Source organism: Phoenix dactylifera, chromosome 8, assembly GCF_009389715.1.
Source record: "Phoenix dactylifera cultivar Barhee BC4 chromosome 8, palm_55x_up_171113_PBpolish2nd_filt_p, whole genome shotgun sequence".
NCBI classification, from domain to species: Eukaryota; Viridiplantae; Streptophyta; class Magnoliopsida; order Arecales; family Arecaceae; genus Phoenix; species Phoenix dactylifera.
This window is the reverse complement of record NC_052399.1, coordinates 10,749,922-10,775,196: the sequence shown is the minus strand read 5'-3', so window position 1 is coordinate 10,775,196 and position 25,275 is coordinate 10,749,922. Positions and strand designations below refer to the sequence as shown.

At 38.0% G+C, this 25,275-nt stretch overlaps 1 protein-coding gene across 2 annotated transcripts; it reads left to right on the top strand.

The window, feature by feature from the left end:
- Positions 1 to 4,446: 4,446 nt before the first annotated feature.
- On the top strand, positions 4,447 to 23,354 carry LOC103724137 (probable aldo-keto reductase 1). Of its 2 annotated transcripts, XR_003383080.2 has the most exons (9): positions 4,447 to 4,722; positions 4,810 to 4,977; positions 5,101 to 5,304; positions 5,403 to 5,575; positions 7,435 to 7,531; positions 7,672 to 7,825; positions 17,628 to 17,678; positions 17,767 to 17,854; positions 22,944 to 23,108. XR_003383080.2 is itself a non-coding variant. In XM_008815304.4 (7 exons), the coding sequence occupies exons 1-7, from the start codon at positions 4,663 to 4,665 to the stop codon at positions 23,120 to 23,122; spliced, it is 1,035 nt and encodes a 344-aa protein (XP_008813526.1). In that variant the 5' UTR covers positions 4,449 to 4,662; the 3' UTR covers positions 23,123 to 23,354. The 2 variants fall into 2 exon arrangements, 1 of the variants encoding a protein (XP_008813526.1); XM_008815304.4 differs by lacking the exons at positions 17,628 to 17,678; positions 17,767 to 17,854 and having other exon boundaries at positions 4,449 to 4,722; positions 22,944 to 23,354.
- The last annotated feature ends 1,921 nt before the right edge of the window (positions 23,355 to 25,275 follow it).

The following is a 25,275-nucleotide window of genomic DNA, read 5'->3' as shown; positions in this document are numbered from 1 at the left end:
CTCCGGGAACAAATGGGAAAAGGAGCCGCGGGCATCCCGCGGCACCCCCCTTCGGTCAAACCGCGGCCACTCACGGCCGCGGATCACGCTCGACCGCTGCGATTTTCACGGCGGAGAGCCGTTACGAGGGGATGATAAAAACCCCTCTTTTCCTTCCCAGATCACCACCGAGCTCCTCTCCTCCCTCTCCTCTCCCTCTCCTTTCTCTGTTCTTGCCTCCCGAGTGACCGGCGTGCTCTTCCGGCCGAGCACCGTCCGAATCCCCTCGCGGCCTTTCCCTGTTTCTGGATCCACTTCCCCTTTGGAAAGTGCCGCCACCGCCGCCGCTTGACACCGGATCGACCCTCCCTTGGCCGAGATCCACCGCCTCCATCGACCGCCGGTAAGCCCCTTCTTTTTTTCTTTGTTCCGCTGCTAAACGTCCTCGAGTTCTTCCCTTTGTTTTGGCCCCAAACCGAGACCATGCTCGGTTGTCTTCATGCCCGTCGCCGCAACGACCACCGGCTGCCGCTGTGGTCAGCTGGCCGTCGATCGGGCGACGGCCCCTGGCCACCTAGGCCGGCCACCCAGGCCGACCACCCCGCCGATCCCCCCCTTCCTCTCTCGGTTTCCATCTCCCCTATGCATGGGGAGTTTGGGGAAGATGAAGGCCCATCGTGGGCCGAACTGAGCCAACTTAGGCCCGGTTCACTGTGGGCCCATACCCGAATTCAAAATATAAAATCCGAACCCAAAATCCAGTTCAGACCCGAAACCCGAAATCCGAAACTCGGAACCCCAAACCCGAAATCCGAACCCATTTGGCCAATAAATGGAATTTTGCAGTTAAGCCCTTGACAGTATGTTATTTTATAGAAGGATCTTCTGTAATTTATGTTTGATCCCTAAAAGAAAGATTCATTTCATAAAGGTCCTTAACTATATTTGTTTGGTCCTTTTACTCAAGCTTTATTAAGAAATAGTACTATATAATTAGGTATTGGCCCCTAAAATGAATTTTTATTGTATAAATAAACCAATTAGAGGCCAACCTTGGGGGCCCTATTGGGCCGTGTCCAGTAGTATTATTTTTGGATTTTGCTTAGCTCTGAAATTTACAAAAAAATTAATTAAATATTAACAGATGAACCTGATCCGCCCACCTGAAGTAGGAATTAAGCGAGAAGAGGTAAGTAACTTAATACTTCAAGTGTGATTTGCAAATTATTTGATAAATTGATTAAATTTTGACATATATTTTGTATTTAGTAAAATGGGTAAGGCATGTTAAATTTTATTTGAAAACTATGTTATGCTTTGAAATCCGTAAAATATAGTTGGACAATTTATGAAATCTATTTTTGGATATATGCATTCTCAGCATGGCTATGACCTGTTCTGTTTTGTTCTGGCCCTGCTAATGGGGATTATACGTTGGATCTGTCGACTTGTAATCTGTGAGGAGCCGATTTTGACACCATACCATCGATGATTAGAATAGTGGTATTTGGACACCGTATCACCGGTGATTAGAATAGTGGTATTTGGACACTGTACCACCGGTGCTGAAAATAGTGGTGTTTGGCACTTTGTGCAACCCATGCCACTGGGTTTCGTGGCCGTAGCCTACATATGCTGGGATTTCTGTATCAGAGTTTTTGTGGAAATGATGATAAATTTTGAAAAGAGAAAAATGATGTTATTTGTGATTTATTCCCAATCATTATTTTGTATTTCGATCTTTGATCCCACTCTGGGGTATTTTGTTGCTTACTGGACTAGTGTAGCTTATTATTTTATTTTCTCTGTTTTTCAGATCCAGAGGCTTGATCGCACGGGATTGGGGAGTGCGTTAGATTTTTCGATAATTTCTTTAGTTATTGGCATTTTAGATAGATTAGTTTGGACATTTGAATTATGTTAGCAAATATTATTTTAGAATTTTGTAAGACTGCTTTTGAATGATTTTAATTATTTATGTCAATTTCAAGCATCTGTGATTAACCCTTAAATAAGTTTTGAATATCTGTATTTACTCCGATATATTCCGATGCCTTGCACACCTGTGCGGCCCGCCGTGCGGGCGTGCGGTGTCTGTCGCGCTTCAGGCTTGGGGCGTGACAGATTTGGTGGTATCAGAGCTCAGGTTAAAATCACTAGGGACCATAAGTGAAACAATCATATTTGAGCCTGAATTTTAGGATTCCTACAATTCATCGGAAAGGTTGAGAGATGGGTAGGAACTAGATAAGAGGATAATGTTCATTTGTTTTGTTAACTATCATGTATTATTCTATTTGGATAAATTTATAATATTTATATATTTTTACTGAATTATAATGCCGCCTCGCCGTGTCTGTAGCTTGAATCAGATGGTTGGGGGCTCTCGGAAAAAAGTCCCTACTAGCCAAGCAGGCGAGGCATCGTATAGCTCAGGGCCCCAGGGCCAATCAACTCTAGAAACTGCCGCTGGAAATCAAACTTGGGTGCTCGAACTGATTGAGGAGGTCGTTTGGTTAGTACGCCAACAGAGGCAACAACCTCATCAACCCATCTAGTAAGATGTTGCTCCTCCTGAGCAAAGAAGGAGTATAGCAGAATTCAAAAGAATGGCTCCTTCGGCTTTTAAAGGCACCACTAGTCCTCAAGAGGCCGAAGCCTGGATAGATGAAATGGAGAAAGCCTTCAGGGCAATGGAGTGCACCAATGAAGAGAAGGTTAGATTTTCCACCTATATGCTTCATGACCGAGCTCATCATTGGTGGATGTTTGTGGAGCGCACATTGGCACCCGAGCAGGAGGCACTTACCTGGCAGAGATTCCGCACAGCATTCTACTCCAAGTATTTTCCCTCCAGTCGCCTGAGGGAGCTAGAGAGGGAATTTCTCAATCTGAATCAAAGAACTATGACTATGGATGAGTATGAGGCAGAGTTTGACAGGCTATCTCGGTTTGCTCCCACCCTCGTCATGGATGCAGAGTCCCGGATGAGGAGATTTGAAGAAGGATTGAAGCCTCACTTACGTCGGGGTTTGGCCATAGTACACTCAACAAACTATGATGATTTGGTAGACAGGGCCAAAAATCTGGACATTGTCTGGAAAGAAACACAAGATACAAAAGATAGAATACAAAAGAAGAGGAGCAGAGATGATGATACTCATAGTGGACAGAATTCCTGCAGGACTGCAAAATCTTATAACCAACCCTGGCAATCAGGGGAGCAGAGATTCTATGAGAAGACTACTCAGCATTAGCAAGACAAGCCTAAGTGTGATGCATGTGGTATGCATAAGACTGAACATTGTAGACGATTATCCGGCGCCTGCTTCAGATGAGGCCAGCAGGGTCATAAGGTAGCTAAGTGTCCTCAACAGGACCATCGGTTAGTTCAGAGGCCTCAAGCTATAGGGACCCAGCAAGTGCAAGGTTCTCCTGCTCCGGTTCAGTTTGCTCAGCCTTCTTCTCCTAAGCAGCAGAAAGGAGGAAAACCGCACACACAGGGTCGTATTTATGCACTACTCAGCAGGATGCTCAGGCATCCAACACTGTGGTGTCAGGTACATTGCCAGTTGCTTCTGTTTATGCTCATACACTATTTGATTCTGGTGCTACGCATTCCTTTGTGTCATCTACATTTGTGCAAAAACATGACCTGCCTTGTGTGCAATTAAAGTATGATTTGCATGTTAGCACTCCTACCCGGAGTGGGATGATTGGTAATCAGGTCTGCAAGACTTGTCCAGTTCAGATAGTAGGTAGAGACTTGCCTGCTGACTTAATAGTTATATATATGCATGACTTTGACATAATTCTCGGTATGGACTGGTTAGCATCACATTTTGCTACCATTAACTGCCATAAAAAAAGGGTAAACTTTCAGATCCCTAGAGACACTGAATTCAGCTTCATAGGTAGTGGTGCTTATACTTTCCCTCGAGTTGTCTCTGCTATGCAAATTAAGCGGCTACTCAGGAAGGGGAGTATGACATATATTGCCACTGTAGTTGATACCAGACAATCAGATCAAAGATTGGAAGATATTCGAGTAGTGAATGAATACTCTGATGTCTTTTCGGAAGACCTCCCTGGCTTGCCACCAGATAGAGAAATTGAATCTGCAATTGATTTAATTCCTGGTACCACACCAATATCTAAGACCCCCTATAGAAGTGGCCCTCTTGCGGCTTAAAGAAGATTTGACATATCCTGAGCAGCCTATACGTGTGGTTGATAGAAAGGAACAAGTATTAAGAAGGCGCACAATTCCTTATGTCAAGATCCAGTGGAGCAATCATTCAGAACATGAGGCTACATGGGTATTGAAGGATGAGATGAAGAAAAAATATCCGGACCTTTTTGCAAGCTAAGGTATGTTAAATTTCGAGGATGAATTTTTTTTTTTTTAGGGGAAGAGAATGTGAGATACAACTTCAGCCTCAATCCTATATGGAGGAACCGGACAGAGGATCGCGATGGCCCTCCAAAAGCTCCCCAAACAGGGCCTTAGTTGTGCGGTCTTCTGCCAGGCCATTTCCCGCAACCAACACCCCTTCCATGACGCACGGCATGATCATCCAAGCTACCACCATGGGGTGGGTGTTCCTCTTGGTGGCGCACTTCCAGTCTCCCACCAACGTTTCTTAACGCGCAGCGATCAGAGAGAGATCCAGGTGACAACATATGGAGGAGCCGAGCAAGCCCCATATCCCCAGAGTGAAGTTGGGAAGCCAGGGCTTGGAGGTCTCAATCCCCTTCTCGATTTCTCTTCTTCTTTTCCTCTTTGTTCTTATGGTGGTCTTGGTGCTGATTCCTTTCGCTTTTTTCCAGGTTTCCAAGCTGGGGTTCGGGTGCATGAGCCTTACCGGAGTGTACAACTCTCCGGTCCCCGAAGAAGCCGGGATTTCCATCATCAAGCACGCATTCAACGAAGGAATCACCTTTTTTGACACCGCCGATGCTTATGGACCCCATACTAATGAGATCTTGATTGGAAAGGTTCAATTCTATCCCCTTTCGCCTCTTTTTTCTCTTCAATATTTCGTTGAAATTGATTTATAGAGAGAGGAATTGATTGATTGTTAATGGACAGAAAGTAAGAAAGATCGATTCTTTCTGTAGGTTTTGAAGCTATTGCCCCGCGAGAAGGTCCAATTGGCCACAAAATTTGGTATTGCGGGGGTTGATCAGACTGGGGTGATTGTGAAGGGCAATCCGGAATATGTCCGGGCAAGCTGCGAGGCGAGCCTTGAACGGCTTGGTGTAGATTACATCGATTTGTATTACCAGCACCGGGTGGACAAGTTGGTGCCTATAGAAGAAACTGTAAGCAGTCAATTCAGAATTCTTGTTGGTTAAGTTAATGGATAGATGGATTTGAATTTTTATTTTCTTTTTATTTTTGGGGTTTCCGCGGGAGGTAGATGCGGGAGCTCAAAAAGTTGGTGGAAGAGGGGAAGGTCAAATACATTGGATTGTCTGAGGCCAGTCCAGATACAATTAGGCGTGCTCATGCAGTGCATCCCATCACTGCGTTGCAGATGGAGTGGTCTTTATGGACTCGTGAAATCGAAGAGGAGATTGTCCCACTTTGCAGGTATACTTGAAATTCCAAACCTAAAATGATTGCCATGTGGTTGCAAGTTTTCTTTTTTTTTTTGTTTTGTCTTGAGAAAACATATGTAGCATTGAGTCCAAAATTTATCTTTAAAAGTGCAGTAATTTTCAAATGGTTGTTAGGTTGCATAAGTTGATAAACAACAATAGAAGGAAGAGAGAACTTTATGTGGAAAATCTAAAACAGGCAACTCTGAGGCATATGTTTTATTGATTTGTTGAATCTTCAAATATCCATTGAAGGAAAGAACACATCTTTCTAAAGCCTTCTGATGAAAGCTCCTCAATAAATATATCATGAACAAATCAGCATAAAAAATATTGCAAAAGAGGGAGATCCTATCATATGTTCCAATCATAGATCCCGGTACTCATGTAGAGGATAGAACATACTTATATTTCTAGTATATTTCAATTGTGAATATAGAGTATTTCAGGATATGTTACTTTTTTTAGACCTAGGAAAGAGTTCCACTTTCTTTTTTAGTTCAATAAAATTTGGTCTAGAATTATTTTTGTGTCTTTATGTATTGTTGTAAGGGTTTTGCGAAAAGATTCAATTAGAGGAATAATGAATTCAAATTTGGGAATGAGTTTATCCACTGTTTATGCAAGGTCAGCGGAATCGTCCCGAACCAGGCGGTTCGAAGAATACCAAGCCGTGTTGGCGGCGGATTTGGATGGTCCGGCAACCAAAATGAAAAGCATTCGATGGAGGGGAAGAAGGAGAAGGAAAGAGAGAAAAAGAGAGAGAGAGCGAGCGGGGGAGGGAGGGAGAGGGAGAAGAAGGAAGAGCAGAGACCGGCCAGCGCGCGGAGGAGGAGAAGGAGAAGGAAAGAGAGGAAAAAAGAGAGCAAGTGGGGGAAGGAGGGAGAGGGAGAGGAAGGAAGAGAGAGCTCGCCGGCCTCCGCTCTTCCTTCCTTTCCCTCTGCCGGCCTCTGCCACCCTCTTTCTGTCTCCCTTCCTCTCTCCCTCTTCTCTTGCTTTTCTTCTCTCGTTCTCTCTCTTTCTCGCCTCCTCTACTGTGTTAGTATGAGCCCAGCATGGAATGGTATGGACCCAGCATGGAACGGTATGGGGGCGTACCGACCCGTGCCGCCGGATAACCAGTCCGGATTCCGGTTTTGGCACAGCAAACCTTGATTTTATGGATTTTTAATAAGTTATTCCTACGTTCTGGTGAATAATTACTAAAACTTCTCCTTCGTCCCCATTCATATATCGCCATATCTCTTTGGGATGTTGGCTTGCATCAAGGTGCAACGAATCCTAAACTTTTGCAACCTAAATGCTTACTTAAAATTTTAATGGTAAGAGAAGTTTCTATAAGATTCCTTTTCTTTCTTTTTGCTACTTGCAGATAAACACCAAAGAGTTGCAAGGTCTTGGAAAAAGACTTACTAACTGAAAGTTTCACGTGGGGAAAGATATGCATAATACCCTTTTAACATTTTACATTTGAAAGCATATAAAATGATGAACTTTATACTATGTCTGCTTAGAAACTTGATTAGAAATTTCCTGCTAACAAGAGGTATGGATCAGAAGACTGCCTGTTTTCTTGGTACATGGACTTCTGCAGATGTCTTTGACTTTTTTGTTGGGTTGAGTTAAATATATGGGTGGGAGTGAGTATTTGTGATTTTTTTTCAAGGTTAATCAATCTTGTTTGAAGAGAAGGGTCAGTAAATCTTGAGTGATTGTGAATTTTTCTTTTTTTCCCTCTGTTTAGAATAATTGTAGACTCATAGTTATGGAGCTTTCGTTATGTCTCCTTTCTCTAAAATAGTTAATTTGCTGCACCACAATTTAAAGAAATAAAGTTTCTTTTACATCCAGGGAACTTGGCATTGGGATAGTTCCATACAGTCCTCTGGGTCGTGGGTTTTTTGGGGGAAGAGCAGTTGTAGAAAGTTTGCCATCTCAAAGTTACTTGGTAAGAAATTGATTAATTGACTTTTTAAATTAACCTTGTTGTTTGGATAAAATTCAAACTTTTCCATCCTTAAGATGCTAAATTCCTCCATATATGAAAATGAATTCCACTGATTAATTATACCTCAATATTTTTGTTAGGCTTTACATCCTAGATTCACTGGAGATAACTTAGAAAAGAACAAGATATTATATGCACGACTAGAGAAGTTGGCCATGAAGCATTGTCGTAACCCTGCTCAGCTTGCTCTAGCTTGGATACTTCATCAAGGCAATGATGTGGTTCCCATCCCCGGTGAGCAATATTCTGTAGTGCTCTAATAATAATTTAGCATATCATGCATAAGATGAAAGCTTATTTCTACCTGCTGAAATCCTCATGATCAATATTTTAGAACATCATGTTATGAAAATATGTAAGGTTAGGAGATTGGTTATCACCTAGCACATATGAGTTTGAACAAATAAATTAGTTTTTGATATTATGGAATATGGAGGATTTGCTATTAATTGAACTGTTTAATCTACACTAGTAGTGTAGATGGAAATCATCTAAATTAACCATGTGTGCAAATATATTTAATTGTTGCATTCGGACCACATCAAGGGTTAGTAAACCACAAGATCGACTGGAACCTTCAAAACTAAGGATACATATATATTCATCCCACATTTGTTTAGATGCTTCTGTTGAAAGACCATGTGGTTGGCGTCCATTGCGCTAGGCTAACTTACACTTGGTAGTGGATCAATTTAAGATACTAAGCAAGTTGCTCGATATTGAATGATGATACCTTGTATTGACTTTTGTTAATTTTACATGATGGATGGCATTTGGTATTGGTTGATACTGAGCTAAAAGGATTAAACATCCCCATTTTTGTTTTCTTTCATTAGAAGTGTGCAAGAAGATTGAGGACAAGCTGAAAGTAACTTTGACAGATATTAATCTTCATGGCTTGTTTTATGTTGTTGGGATACCTTCTTACTCTTTTTAACCTCTTTTTAGCTGCTAGCTAGTGCTTTTTTCAGCCTATTGTACCCTTTGATCTTATAGAGCTGCAACAGTCATACTGCTAAGAAATCGAACGCTGGTACTAAGGGTGGTATATATTTATTATCGAACTAGAATAATATTCCTATACCACTTATGGTAGGGTTTTGTACCAGCACAATACTGAGGCACAAATTTTTTATTTTTTTATTTTCAATTTTTTATCTTTTGATATGTAATGTGGATATGAAGTGAATTTTGATTTGCTTTTTTCATGAATTAGTGATGTTTAACGGGGTGTGTGATGTCGAAGTATCGGTGCCAGTTCCAATACTCGTGGGCTCGACGAGATTTAAAAAAATTGCAACAATAAGTTAAAAAAATGGCAAATAATGTATAATATTGTAATAGAACAATCAAGAATGACTCATTTTCAAATTTCAATCCTGGATCGAGCATTTGTGGTCCTCATCTATATTTGTGTGTTATTCACAATCTGGAGCTTAGATCTGATAATAGTTTGGATATTATCCTATCTCTGCTAGTCATATAGTGGCTAATAGTAACCTAGATATGCCTCTTGCTACTGAAGTTGTGTGTATGTCAGGTAGTCATAGGAGCCCAACTATCCCTACTCAGGGTGGTAGGATTGTGAGTATACCCATATCTATAGGAGGGGTAATGTTGTATAGGGTCGTCTCTACTATGGTATGATGGCTGAAAGTATGCATATCAATCATATGTGTATGGAGCATACTATCCACTCTATTAGATGCAACAGGAGATTTACCTCTAGTATAGATGAAGTTTGCTGAGCCCCATGGCTATCTAACGCTTTGGTAGATCTTTCTCTAATATCCACTCCCTCCAATTCGCATAAAAGCTCTCGAGTCTTCCATGCTACCTTTTGTTGCATCCGATACTAGTTTTGGAACTTCTCTTGTATGATGTCTTTCTTATGATTGTATTTTGATCTAGCCCCATGGTCAGCAGCTTGTGTGTGAATCTTGCCTTACTGGTGAATAGATCAAAACTCTGAGAAATCACCTCCGTCCTAACCACCTTGTGCATTCTAACCTTCAGACTTATCACCGAAGCTATCATTATCATTATCGCCAAGGTCCGCAATTTCGATACCATGTACCGTATCGTTACTTTATTGGTTCGGTACAGTATGACATACCTCTATATCGAGAGTTTCTAATTATTTTTCTCAATATTTATCTCGGTATTTCTTGGTATGGACCGGTACGTACCTCGGTACGCCTTGATATGAGCGGTACGAGACTTGTACTGACATGAAGGTGTGTTTTGTACCAATTTTCTTTCAATACGGTACGGTACGCCTTGTATCGGGTGGTATGAGGCGGTATGACATATCTTGATTATCGTCATTATCGCGAGATGATCTACCCAAGCTGGGATCTGATGGCTTCGGTGTCTTGTCATCATTGTCTTGGACCAATATGTTTTTAGTTGCATCCACTGGATTGACTTACATGTTCTCATTTTGACTTTCCTTTGTTGCTACCATTATGAAACTGATTTGGCTTGACCAAGTTTCCTTGTGCCCTTCCTTGCCCTAGCTTGCTAGTGATCCATGTGCCTTGACTAGCCTTGGAGGCATGTGTATCACTCCCTAATTTCCTGAAAATCCTATGATCAAGCTACTGATTGAAGCCTCTTCAGACAGTTGGGTGTTCACCTGAGTGAAACATTCTCCTCCACTCATCTTTCTGTGTTTCAAACACCTACCTTTGCAATGGCTCTATCTAGTCATGGAGGATTTCCCTAGCTCATCTAACACTAGCTAGTCACGAGTTTATTGATCAGCAACCCATCTAATCATAGGATCATCCTTGTCGAGGGCAAAGTCATCCTTTAGTGGGCCATATCATGCTTCTTTTTGCCCTCATTGATGATCTTGAATCATTGATGTACTTGATTGTAGTATATGAATACCAAGTCATGCAGCCTCTTGCTGGCCAAGCGATTTTGCTCTTTGCTATAGATCAGCAGAAAGATATTCCAGTTTGTGAGAGAACCAAGAAGGCAATCTTCCTTAGATGTGGTGTAGAGGTGCCTCATTGGACCCATCACTCCCCTACAATCAAAAAATACATGGCTATATAAGACTTAAAGTCATTAAATTCACATGAACTGAAACTATCTATTGTTTGCTAATGATCCACGAAGACATCCCTGATATTGATTTCTGTTCTCCCTGTTCTCCAAAACTATTGTTTCCCTCACTGAATATTTTTCCTCGATCAGCCATTATAGACTTGATGTTAATGGCATTTGGATATCAAATACCATACCTCGATGGCCATCAACCCTAATTTAGTTTATTACCTCCTTGTGGTTTGTGCAGCTAAGCCATCATTACCCTTCATCAGTTGTGCCACCCTCCTAACTCCCTGAAGCAAGTCTTCATTTTAGGCAAATGGGTTCTGTGTATCAGTATTTGGGATTCAGATGCTTGGTTGCATAGCAAACAAAAGAACAAAGCTAATAACCACTGTAAGATAAAAACTATTATTCAAGCAAATATGATAAAGGCTTTGAGATTTGATGAGGTTATACTTGCTAGGTACAACTACCCACCCATCTAAGTGTCCCATCAATTCTTGATGATGTGCAAGTATGGTCCAGTCTACCTCGCACCCGCTTTCTCTATGATCTGTTGCCACGCAATCTGCATCTTGATGTAAAAATAGACCATTTGTGACCACCTCCACTATCCACTGCCCCCAATACCACAAAGTAGGGCTCCACATTAACCACGGCAGCGCTTTATCCAAAAGCCTGACTTAGGATAATGTCCTTAATTTTTTGGCCCTCTTCTAACCCACCATATCTGAAACTCTTTCACTCATTTGATGCAAACATCATTCTGAGACTTTGCTTCTTATCAAAGAGGCTCTTTGGTACCATTTAGTTTGTGGCAAATTCTGTCATGCTAGGACTAAGAATCTATCCACCCACATACAATCACATAAGAGCAACTGGCCAGGTATGAATTACATGTATTTGGAGTTTGCTTGCCTGCTCTCCACAGCTGTCTTCACCTGTGGCAAGTCTCCAATATCCTTTAGCATCAAACCTATATAGTTTGCTATATAATCGTAAACGCTAAACCCTAAATAGTAAAAATATGGCATCTTAATCATCAAATCCTCCTGCCTTCTTGTATTGAGGGTCATTGTTTGTCGCCATTTGCTCAAAATAATACTCCCGGATTTTCTCAAATGACCTCTCTTATCGGACCATGGATGTAGTCATAGTCTTGGACATGGTTAGTCATCGGATGGACTTGTGGAAGATCACTCTGTCACAGTACACAAGGAAGTTAATAATGCTCCTAGTTGGTCTAGGAAACAACAACTGGGCTTTATAGGAGTTGATCTAAACCCCAATATCCTCAGCCTCTTTCTGCAGAAATGGCCCGTGTCTCTCCTATGGCACAGGAGGCTCAATACCAGGCCTAGCCTTGTACATTACAATGATCATGGAGAGGAAAAAGTGTTCCCATCGAGACTCTGGGATGTAATTGAAAATGAACTACTTTCTGATGCGGTCCTTGTATTCTTCTTATCATCCTTTATTTATTCTTCTTCTCTTTCGTTATAGTTTTCTTGTCTTTATTTAGTCATCTGGGCATTATTGCTTGGTCATGGTAGGTGTCGGGTCCATGGCATGAATTGTAGGTCCTCCCTAGGTCTTCTTTCACTTCTTCCCAAATGAAGAAGACATGATTTCTTTCCAATAAGTAAGAATGACAATTATCCTTTATTTTTTTTAGTATTTAATATTTTAATAATTATTTAATCAAAATAGAATTTTTAAAATCAGTTTAATTTTAAAATTTAATTATTTTGAGAGATTTTGTAAATTGACCTATCAATACTCCATATAAATATATTGGGGTTTTAAACTTATGCTAATTTGTGGGTATAGGTTCGGGTCAAATATGGAGAGGCATGTAAAATCATGTTGATCAGCTTGTAGTTAGCTACTATATATAACACAATCATGTTACCATAATTTATTTCTAAAAAGTATTTCTTTAATGCTTTAATTTAAATATTTTAAGATAAATAAATTTATAAAATAAAAAATTAGTTTAAAAAATAATTTTTCATAGGGTTAGATTGGGTCTTACTTAACAACATATCCAAAAAAATAACCTAAATGAATGGAGAAAAAATGGCTAAAATTGGTATGGTACTTTGTTATAAAGTAGCTAATCAAATATGGAACAAACATAACAAAATTTGTCTAGTTTGTTACACGCCTCTCTGAAGTTTCAACATGTTATAATAATAAATTATGTTATGTCTTGTATGCCTTGTATCTAGTGACTTTGAGTAGTACTTACTTTGATTATTAGATTATGGCTCCATGATATGTCCTCTTGGGAGTTGGATATTTGGTGGCAGTTTATGTTTCCCAGACCCTTTGATTTAGCCTAAAGTATCCACAACCAATACCTAAATATAGATATTGGTATGATACTTAGAAATTGAAAAGATTCAAGTCCTTCAACACTAAGAAAAGTACTAGACTACTAGTATTTGACACATGAACCGGAGTCTGTGTAACATAAATGGCTGCACTGTAGTATGATGGAGATCTGATAAGAGTAAACTGCACCTATAGTGGAAAGGAGATGAATGTCGACTTGAAACTAGCATGGATTCAAGAAAATATGACACACTGACATAAAGTCCTTGTAGATATCAAGAAGCTAATCATGGACATGTTTTAGGAAGGAAAGAAAAACAGATTGCAATTGGGAAGGAGAAAATATTATAGAGTATGATTTTAGCTGTAGGCGATGACATGATAGTAGTGATGCAGATTTTGATGAGGACAATGAGAGACGGGATATAAGAATAAGAATAAAACAAAACAAATGAATGCATCTGGACGAGTTTAGCAGACATGCAAGGTCATGGAGGTAAAGTTTGGAGCTCAAGGCCTTGGATTGGGTGGGAGGTCTTCTAGTGCTAAGGGTTTCCCTTAATGCAGGAGTAGGACATCAAGTACCTGGTCTTGTTGACCAGTTTTTTAATAATGGGGTCGAAAGTTCCTCATATTCAATCTCATCCCTTTCGATATAGCTGGAAATAGATATTACCATTGGTATGGTTGAAGCATTTAAAAAGGCAACCCTTAGTGGGGGCTATTGCAAAGTTTTTCATTATCAACCATATATCGTCTTCAATATAGCTGAACAAAGATATTACCATGAAAACCAGAAGTGTGGACCTATTGACCACTTATGACATCTTAAATGCATATTTGAATGATGAGTGAATGACAACCAGACATATATAGATACATTTAAGATGTACTGGATGAATCAGGCTATATATCAGCATATTATGGTTGGACAATAGACAATAATCTTTCTTATCGATAGACCCAATTTGTTGTGTAATCAATAGATACCACTAACTTTAAAAGTAGCAAGTACATATAATATAGATAATAACATATAATAACTCTAAGTAACTTCACTTAAAATATAGATAATAACATATAATAACTTCATTAACTATATTGTATACTAAATTGACTATTTGGAACGCCTTTTCTTCTTTTGAAGAAATGGTGTTCTATTTTTGGAAAGATGATGCTCCACATCTGACACCCATTGTAATTAAGTTCAAGTTAGTTATTATCCTCTTTGCAGTTTAACTCAAGATATTAAATCAATTGGTGTCGAATATGGAACATCATCCCTTCCATAAATAGATCAGCATTTTGTTGAAATAAGAATAGATATTTCTGAATTAGTGAATTTATAATCTACAATATGGTAAATGAAGTTCTAAAATATTCTTATGAAAATTTTAAGTGAGGTTACCTAGAATGACCCTTTGTATGGCAACCATAGCCTTCTGAATGCTAATTCTACATTCCTATCTGTAATGCTCCACTAGACTTACAAAAATTAGATCTTGTTAGCTAACATCTTTTGAATCTTAAGTTTTTGTGTATAAATATTATAACAATTACAGAGTAAACAAAATAACTTTATCATCTGCTTTTATCTGGTTTGATATATCGGTTTCCAATCTCTCGGTCACCCTTTTAAGGCTAGCAAAACCTCATTATCAGCAATAAATCTCTTGGCATATGCTCAATAAGGATTTAAGAAATAATTTGCATGAAACATATACTTCTTTAATCCATGCTTGTCAATAATCACCCATTCACATTCAACAATAATTGGATGTACAATACAAACTAACGGTACAAAGTAAAACAAATCATGCTGGCTGCATTTATGTTGCAGTCAATATGTTCGTCCCATTGGCTATCAAAAATGGCGGAAAACTTCTGGTACCAATTCATGTAATTCTTCTTTATAGCCTCCTTGGCCTGATTCATGGTTTTGTACAAGAAGCCCATCTCACCTTTGCAAAATGTTAAAACATTCTAAGTTCATCTCTTGTCCTTTTTTTCAGAACTTTATCACTCAAAAGTCAAAACCATGGCATTCACATCCTATCTAATCCTTAGGCTTAAGCCTATCCTTGCCGTTACTCCAATCCTATAAGGTGAATACTCACGAGATCATTATAATGCTTGTATATGCACAGCAAGGATAGAGAATGAGTGACAAATTGTGTTATGGTAGGTTGAATGAGCTCCTTGTTTCTTGTCTCCCTCCTTGTAAAACTAACTTTCCATCCATGGTTATATACAAATCCAATCAAGAATTGTCCCTAAGAAATGACATCCCTGATCTTTGTTTTTTTTGCAATATCTTAATCCAGTGCTTTGACTTCTCTATTAATAGTTATCCTCCTATGTTGTACTTATTTCATTATCAGTAACAACATGCACCACATAAGTCTCATCAATCTCTTTAATCACAAAATTCATCAACTGAAATATATACTCACAGTTTCCGGAGTGAGCAATGGCATCTACTAATTTAGAAACACTATGCCATGGCAGTTGTAGATAATGAAATTGATTATGCATGTTCCTTTTGTTTTCGATTGTCCAACCATCACACATTAATCTACAACCTAATTAATTCCAATATCTCTTAAATGTGTCAATATGTATCCTTGTTCCATTCATTTCCTCATTCAAATATGTATTTGAGTTCTCATAAGCGGTCAGTGGATCTACACTATGAGTCGCCTCCTCAATTGCTTCAATCATGCTATAGCAATATTTACGGTCAACTACACTGAAGAGAATGTGGTTGAATTTGAAAAACTTTGCAATAACCCTGTCAATTTTTTCTTCACATTTGCCACTCCACCTTAAGCACAAATGTTTTTGGCTAGTTACGATACAAAAAATGGTCAATAGGACTAAGGCCCCGTTTGGGGGAGCTTTTGGAGGGTCAAAAAGCACTTTTAAATGAAATAGAGGTGTTTGATAAACATTTCGGAAAACTTTTTTTGCTTTTCCAGAAAGCTAAAAACAACTTTTGGGAGAAGCTTTATTTTGAAGCTTTCCGGAAAAGCACTTTTAGGCTCCGTCAGAAAGCGATTTTTTTGACCAAAATACCTGTGATAGAATATAACAATTACACAAAATATCCCTTTATAATTTTGCAAATCTACAGAAGGGTGAAAAATTAATTTACACTAATAATTATAATATTTTATACCTTTATTATTGTATTATACTATAAATATAATATTATATTACAGTATATCATAATACATTAATATGTTATGTTAAATAATTTAATATTATGTTATATTATGAGAAATTAATTTATACTGATAATTATAATATTTTATATCTTTGTTATTGTATTATACTATAAATATAATGTTATATTACATTATATCATAATACATTGATATGTTCTGTTAAATAATTTAATATTATATTAAATTATTATGCTATAGTATACAATATTATATTACTATATTATAATAATATTATATTACATTATAGTAATATTATACTATATCATATATTTATGTATTAATACATATTATATTTTATTATGCTTTGTTGTATAATACTATATAATGTCCTTTATGGTCTATTTGTCATGCCAAAAGTAATTTCTCAGTTTGTTTACCAAATACATATTAAAGTGCTACAATACTTTAGAAATGTAGTTACCAAACAACAAACAACTTTTTATAAACGCTCTACTTTAGAAAGCTCTACTTTCAAAAGCTCTACTGCCAACAGCTCCCCCAAATGGGGCCTAGGTACCTGAGGCTGTATTCAAGCACTAGATAGAACTCCTGGAAGAACTCCCACATAATGAGACCTTGACCTCTATACTTTACCTCCTCTTGCTGATGCATTGATCTAAATCTCAATGTGCCACTCGAACCTCCTGCTCCGCTTTCTTGCTACACTATGATCACCTGGCTACAGGCATACTCACATTTCCTCTTGAATAATTTTTTTATCTTTGATATTGCTTTTGTTCTTTTTTCCCTAAAACCTGTGTACGTATAAGCTTCTTCACATATGTAAGGAAAGTAGGGAGTCAGGTCTTCTAGAATACCTCTACCACTCATCTCTTTCCTAGGTATATTTTACTTTTCTTGGGTCAGTTCTAGTGTTGCCACCTGATATCAATCTCTTGTGTCTCTGCTATAATCTGACAATCACAATGAATATAAATTGAAGTCATGAGATCCAAGGTCTACAAGATACATGATGTGTTATTGTGACGTGTTGAAATTTGAGAATACAGAGTAACAAGTATGAAAAATTTTGTCATTTTTGCTCCATGCCTAATTTTTTACCAAATTACTATGTGGACTTTTAATAATTGATGGTTTTCTCTGTCTTTCTTTGCAATCAAATCACCATAAAATTGGTTTAGCTCTTTTTTGCTTGCTTTAGTTTTGCCTTTTGACACCAAGTGGTAGATCCAAAGATCTAAGATAGCTTTATTTTTTTCTACTTACTAGGCTCTTTTATTTAGTATTTTGTGCTTAAGCTATAATTACAACCAAATTTTAGAAGTACACTCTTATTTGGTCTTTATGAGACACCTTAATTTAATTATCATCAGCCTACAGTTTATTTAGGAATCTATCATATTTTACAGTCTTCAACTAGCTGATTATGTCTTCTTAAGCCTTGTCAGATATCATTGTTCTTCCTTCATCCTTTTCCTAGTTTGATTGGAGACTTTAAGGTGTGTCATTCTCAAATTTTTCCCCACTAACATTTTTGGTACTTGGACATATTCAAGTATTTAAATCTTTCCTTCTTTTTTTTTTTAGTGCGGAGTCACTTTTGGATCTGACTAATATGGATTGCTTCTGGGAGCTTATAATTCTGATCATAGTGGAACTCTTCAAACTTCTACAAGTTAAGCTTTCCCAGTAATTAATCTGTCAGTCTTGGTTTGGCATCAAGATCTTTGCAGACCACACATTCATCATATCCACAACATATTGCTAGTCCGTGGTTATTACCATCCTTAGCATTATATTGAGTTTGGTATACTATCTGACTGTTTAATATAGGAGTCTTATTATAAGCATTTTATATTCATTGTGTTCTGACCTTCACTCATCCCTCTTGTTTTGGCTTAGCCCTTAACCTTCCCATTTCTTAGCTTATATTTTCTTCGTCATTGCTATTCGCTCTACTTTTTGTCCTTAGTCCATCAGAACAAGGATAAGTTTTCCTTTGGTGCATCTTTGGATTGCTTTTTCTTAGTCTGTTCAAATTGCTGGATTTTGGAGTTGTTACACTTTTATATCGGAACTATGCCTTTTAGTTGGAGTATGATTATGCCGGCTTGACACCTTCACATCTTTCTGACCAGTCGTGTAATTTCCTCTTATGCTATGATTATGTCTAGCTTCATTCCTTGTCTCATGACTATTGATGTGAAAATTAGCTTCTTGTCAACCTCTTTGCTTCATTTTTCCTGGAACATCATTTCGTTACTATTTTATCCTTTGTTTATCATGTTGTAAATTGAGTCTGCTTGCTAGTTAATAACCCATTGTTTTTCATGGGTTAGTTGCTAGCCACCTAACCAACTTATGTTATTAGCCTTGGAAACTACTTCATCACCCAGGGCAGCATTTTAGATCTTACCTATCTTATTGTTGCTTGAGTCTGCTTTGGAAGTCAAACCCGACTTGTAGCAAAACCTAGTTATTGTCTTCAATCTTCATCACCACGAGCCTTTTCAATTATCAACAACTATGCTATATCACTTGTACTGTATCATCTTTCATTTTGACATTCTTAGTTACTAGCACTGTATCTTCAGTTTTGTTCTTTAACTTCTCTAGTAAGTACAACTTGCAATAACACCAGATCTAGCCATCAGAAAGAATGATTGGTTAATGACGATTCTTAAAGCCAACCTGAATGGTTAGGATAAGGCTTGATGGTCATGGACATGGTTATGATAATGTTATATGCATGGTAATGTTCATGATCATGCATAGATGATTTCCTTGCATTGTCAAGCATTATCTCAGTTTATAGATACGGTTTCATGCATATCAGAATGTATATCATCAGATGATGTGGCCTTGGATTTCTTTGGGTGGACTAGCTGCATAAAACCCAGACTTGGCCTCAAAAGTTTTAGACTGAGTACAGGTTTTCTGAAAATTTTCCCAACCGAGCCTAGCAAAACAAAAGTTGGACAATATGTATAAGTTCATACAAATGCATGCGTGCACGCACTTGTGAGTTGGATTTTATACTAAATGCTGAATATTTGGTAAAATATTTAATGAGTTCAAAATCGATAATTGGTCATATGAAGCAAAAATCTATACCGTTGATTTTATCTCTGAAAATGCCTAAAGATAAAAGGTCATATATTCTGGATATCTGTAACCTTTGTATCAAGTGAATGCAAAAAAGTGGAAGATGATCATTGACTAGTGCTGAAAAAAAAAATTTAGGCATTTAAACTGAAATCCCACTTTTTAATCAATGCAAAATATGATAACATTTAGTTAAATCCATCCAATTTTGTACCCAGTTGATCCATAGGTTAAAAACCAGTTGGTTTCTAGACATTTTTTAGGCTGAATTTCCATGGATATTCTGAAGTGAGTACAGAATCCTAAGCAAAAGATTACTGTTGTTAATTTATATATGACAATAAACTATGTTGATCTTCAATTTGAAGGCCCCATCATCGATTCTGTTAAATCTTTATAAAGGATTTAACATTTCGTGTGTAATCTAGTACTATACATGCACATGCATAGAGAGAAATAGACACAAGCACGTAAATGATAGACAGCAATGATACTTTTGATATTTTTACAGACAAAAGATGGAGAAACGGCAATAGAGCTTTTGAGAATTTTTCACCCCAAATGCTTTCCAATGACAATAATTTTAATGCTCTCAAAATTAAAGTCTGCACAGTAGATCATGATCTACATTGCCTAAAATGCGTCAAACAGAAAAATCATTTCACTGGTTTGTAATCATTCATTTTCTCACCAACTATACGAGACAAAAAACAGAATATAATAATAAGATGGGGAAGAGATACCAAGTCCTCATTCCCTTTATGGAGACATCGATCAATGCCTATTTTGATTTATGATTAGCATGTTGAGTAATTGTTTCATGCAACTACCCTTCAAAACAACAAGAATATCATCTACACCAAGTTACTAAATAATGAGGCATATTAGAGTCGATAAAAGAAGGGCAAAAAATAAATTATATTTTTCGCTTAAAAAAAAAACATGATTGGACAAGAATACATTATTATAAAAATTGTAGATGCAAGCAATCACTTGCTTCTCATTAGAGGATAAACTCTTGAACCTGCGAAGGGTTGCCTTTCATATAAAGTAACTAGTATTTGGCATATGCTTTGCACATGACCTTCGAAAGGGTAAAAAAGGAAAATATTTCAGAGGAGGCACAGAACTATAATCCATTTCTCCCTCTCAACCTCCCTCCTTCCCCTCTCTGTCCCTTCTCTGCTAAACTATTCGGCTTCCTTAGATTTCTTCTCCTTTTCTTTCCTTTCACCCTCTTTGATGGAGTAGAGAGAGACATTTGCTTTTACCCTTTAATTTAAGTATTATTGGAACTTCGGCACATGTCTTTCCAAAAGAAAAAAAAGATGGTCTTGCTACAAAGAAAATGTCAGTTAAGAAGGGAGAGTCACAATGCCTTTCCTATTTCATTAGTGGAGACTATTGGAACCTCAACAATTGAAAAGGAATGATGATGATGATGAATGATTTACTTCATCTTTGTCGAGTCAACTTGTATGAAACATTAATTGAGATTATAACTTTTCTGAAAAAAAAGAGATTGGAGTTATATACACTACAAAATAATTGATATCTCCCGGCGCTATATTTCGTCTATACCGACGCTTTTAAGCGTCGGCGCAATTCTCACCCACGCTCCCCAAAGCGTGGCTCCGACGTCGGGCAGGTGGGCGTGGGTCCGGTTTTTGCCGATGCTAAGAGAAAGCGTCGGCAAAAACAGGACTTTCCCGACGCTAATGAAAGCGTCGCGAAAATACTCAACGCCGACGCTTATAAGCGTCGGCGTTAGCAACCTGTTTTTTAAAAAAAAATTAAAAAAGAAAGAGGGGAACCAGGGCATGGCGCTCGCCGGCCTGGAAGGAGAGCTGATGGAGGAGGAGGGGATCAAGAAGAAGAGCATGGGAAGAAGAACATACCCAGAGAACAGCAACCATGTCAGAGTCAGAGAGCGTCTCCTCCTTCTCCAAATCCAGCAGCACATCCACGAAGTCCCCATCCTCATTCAGAACACCTCTGTCGATCCTCCTCCTCCTGTGCTCCTCTACGATCTTTCCCACAAACACATTAACTCTTTCAACCAATCCCCTGCACCTCTTTCTCACTCCTTGGAGATCCATCCACCCCAACAGAGGCAAGTGGTCGCTCCAGTTGAATACCCCAAGAAGCTCATACCCTTCTTTCACCAGTCCTTCCAATTCCAGCCCTTCCCCCTTCCCAAAATCGAATATTTTTCCGAAAACGCTCATCATAACGTTGTTTAAAGACCCGAAATGCAGCACCCGCTTCACCTCCACCACTCCATCGGTCCTCATCAGAGCCTTTATCTCCTCCACCATCTGCGCCCCGATCGCAAGCCGGTTTCCGCCGAAGGCGGCGACTCTCCTGGGGCTGAACAAATGGGTGGCGGAGATTCTCCTCAGATTCCTCCAGTACTCGCTGAAGGGCGCGAAGCCCATGGCGCGGTGGAAGAGGAGCTCGTAACACCCCACGCCAAAGAGTAGCAGAAAGAAGAACGGAGAAGCCCAAAGGTGCAGTAGATAAAGAAAAGGGGAGAACGGGTGGGGTCTCCGGTGTGGGATTAAAAGAAGAACGTCGGCGGATGGTGGCGTGGGCGGATGGAGCGGCAGAAAAAGGAGGGATCGGGGGAGCGGCTGGGTGAAGGAGGGATCGGGGGAGTTGGGCCCCTTTTGGCCTCCGACGACGCTTTAAAGCGTCGTCGTCTCTAAGATCGGGACAGCGCCTGGCTGAAGGAGGGATCGGGGGATTGGGCCCCTTTTGGCCTCCGACGACGCTTTAAAGCGTCGTCGTATCTTTTGGCCTCCGACGACGCTTTAAAGCGTCGTCGTCTCTAAATTTCACCCGACACTATCAAAAAGCGTCGTTGAGTTTCGACCCCCGTTCGGAATTCGCCGACGCTTTTTGATAGCGTCGGCGGGGAAGAGTCGGCAAAACAATAATTTTTTGTAGTGATAGGACTCTCAAATCCTTTGAACAGATAAGTTTAAAATTGAATGAAAACTGGATTCCTTATTGTCTTTTTCAGGTATCATTGATGAGGCAGATGGTCAGTCTTCTGATATGTTCTAGTGATACATTATAATCGTCGCAGTGACTAACAAATCCAAGCTATCTATTGCAGGCTGAAATGCATGCATACTTTTAGTCCCATTCGACTAGGTGAAGCTTTAAAAACTTACAACTTAATCCAATATCTAAGTTTAATAAAAGCATCTTGAAGTAGACTTTGTCTCATCTTGTACAATAGGTTTAATAGTAGCATCATGGTTTACATAATGCAAGGAAGTAGGAAGGTCTGTTATTTAATTTTTCTAATTTGCCTCACAACATGTAAACTTTTCAATGTGGAGGCAGCTAAGATCCTTTCTGTTTTTGTTATTGGTGGGGGTGGGGGGGTGATGATGTCTTTTAATCTTGAGGCAACTGAGATTATAAAGAGAAAAATTGTATATCTTTAATGATGTCTATTAATTAAGAGGTTTTGCTTGCCATTGGAAGTCCCATGACTTATGAAGAACAAGATGTTTTCTTTTGGGTCACATACGGAATATGCGAAATTAAATGATTAAGCATAGTAATAACATTGAGATATTTAAAAATTAATGCACCTTTATTATGAACTTGGGTTATGTACTGATCTTATTCTTTTTCTCTTTTAGGAACGACCAAGATAAAGAACTTGGACGACAACATTGGCTCATTAAGTGTGAAGCTCACAGAGGAGGACTTGATAGAAATCTCAGATGCTGTGTGTATCGAAGAAGTGGCAGGTCCTCGAACCTATGAACATTTAATGCCACACTCATGGAGATTTGCAAACACACCCGCAAAAAAATAGCACATTCTTAGCTGAAAATTCCGGATGATCTGTCTTCTACAATTGCTTGTTATTTTCTCCCAATAAATGTTATACATTGCGAAAACAAGGTACTAATATAGTCCAATTAGTACTAATATACTAATTTCGGATTCTGTACAAGCTGAGTCTCTATGTAGAAACTCTTATCATTAATATTGGTGTAATAAACATTGGCCTTGGGCAATGCATGGGATATAATTTCTCTCTTTCATCCAACTCTCTTTGAAATGCAATATGATAATATAACAAATTATAATAAATACAAATTTTTATTAACTAAGTTTCTATTATATATTAAGTATTAAATTTTTAGTGATGGTAGAGCACATTAATACTAATGTTATTAATATTTATTGCATATTAAGTAATGAACTTTAATAATGATTGAGCATATTAGTTTTGACATCTTTAATTTTAATGTTCATATGGCGAATTATATTCATATGATATTATTAATGTTTGTTGCATATTAGGCAATGAACTTTATGTTCGAGTGTATGAATATCGGCTTCATTAATTTCGGGCAAAAATTTCTATCATTATTGTTGGCATCATTAACATTGGCCCCGCATGATATGTGGGGAATAATTTTATCTTCTTTTCTAATTATTTTTGAAATGCAATATGACAATGTAACAAATTATAATCGATAGGAGGCTCTAATAAACAAATTTCTGTTTCATATTAAGCTATAAACTTTAGTGATGGCAGCACATCAATACCAGTGTCATTAATATCCGTTATATTAGGCAACAAATTTTAATGATGGCCAAATTGATTAATATTTGCATCATTAATATCGGTATCCACATGATGAATAGAGAGCTCTAGACAAGCAAAGTATCTATTTTAGATATATATCATAGATATATATAGTAGATTCACTCAAGAATGGTTTATTGATCCATTTATTGATTTCTGTCATTGAATTTGTTCATAATTAAAGCATCAATGGATCGTACAACTTGGTGGAGGAAGATATGATGAGATCTGCATTTGTTGTACTTGGTTCCATATTTGGTTTTAAACTTCAGAAAAAATTGCCTATTTGATACAAGTTACCTCGTGGAGATCGAGATAAAATTATTTCAAATTTCAACCATTATTAGGTCCAGATACCAACTCAAGAGGTCATTGATTGGAAAATTTAGTTCATGCATGTCCATGGGACAAGCAACAATTAGTCTTTGGATATCTTATCTTGCTAATTTTGGTATGACCATGTAGAAGTTGAGTATAATCTTCTTGAACTTCACGAATATATACATGAAGAGATTTAATCAAGTATAACATGTGCCAGTCAAGATATATTAGCCCTAGTTACAACAATATTAAGTTACAATAGTAATTTCAAATGTTTGAATTACAATAGAATGAGTCAAGGTGACATCTCAATACTCGTCGAGCGAGGTTTGTCTCCTTGTATTTTTAGTTCACCTTCTTAAATAGATGTCTAGTATTCTCTCCTCTAAACAACTATTTAGATTTGAGGAAAATGCTAATTTACCAAGGTAATAAAGTCTCTTGGTGGTTGTGTCACACTAGAGTTCAGATCTTGCCTCTATGAAGGTTAAGAGTTATGGATATTTACCAATATTTATAAAGTTGTGGAGCCTATTTAGTAAAGTCTCTTCCACACACACTCCTCCAATTCCTTTTGGTAAATAATCCTATCGGAGTTTCTTCTTGTTGGCTTGACTTTTGTATTCAAATTGCTTCTCATCATCGTCAAATACTAAGCATCTTCACTTGTAATTGTGTTCATAATATTTAATACTAGAAGTCATAGCACATCTAATGTTGATGCCATGTGTGTTTTATCTTGATTACCATTTCACTTAACTAACCAAAACATGAATTATTAATCATTGGACAAATTTTTACTGCTTGATTGATGATTGATTAATTTACAAGGTAAATACATATTTTCTTTGTGATCCAAGACCTAAAATTGTATGACCAGTTCTACGAACAAAAGATCTATTAAGAGAAGCCTGCAATTATTTTCCCCCACTATTGCACCAGCTTTTGGAGGTCTTTGCATCTTTTATGAGACTCCATACAAATTGCGACCTTAGCTGGTATGTTGGCCTCTTGTTTATGGCTAAAGACCAAAAATATCAAGCTTTTTT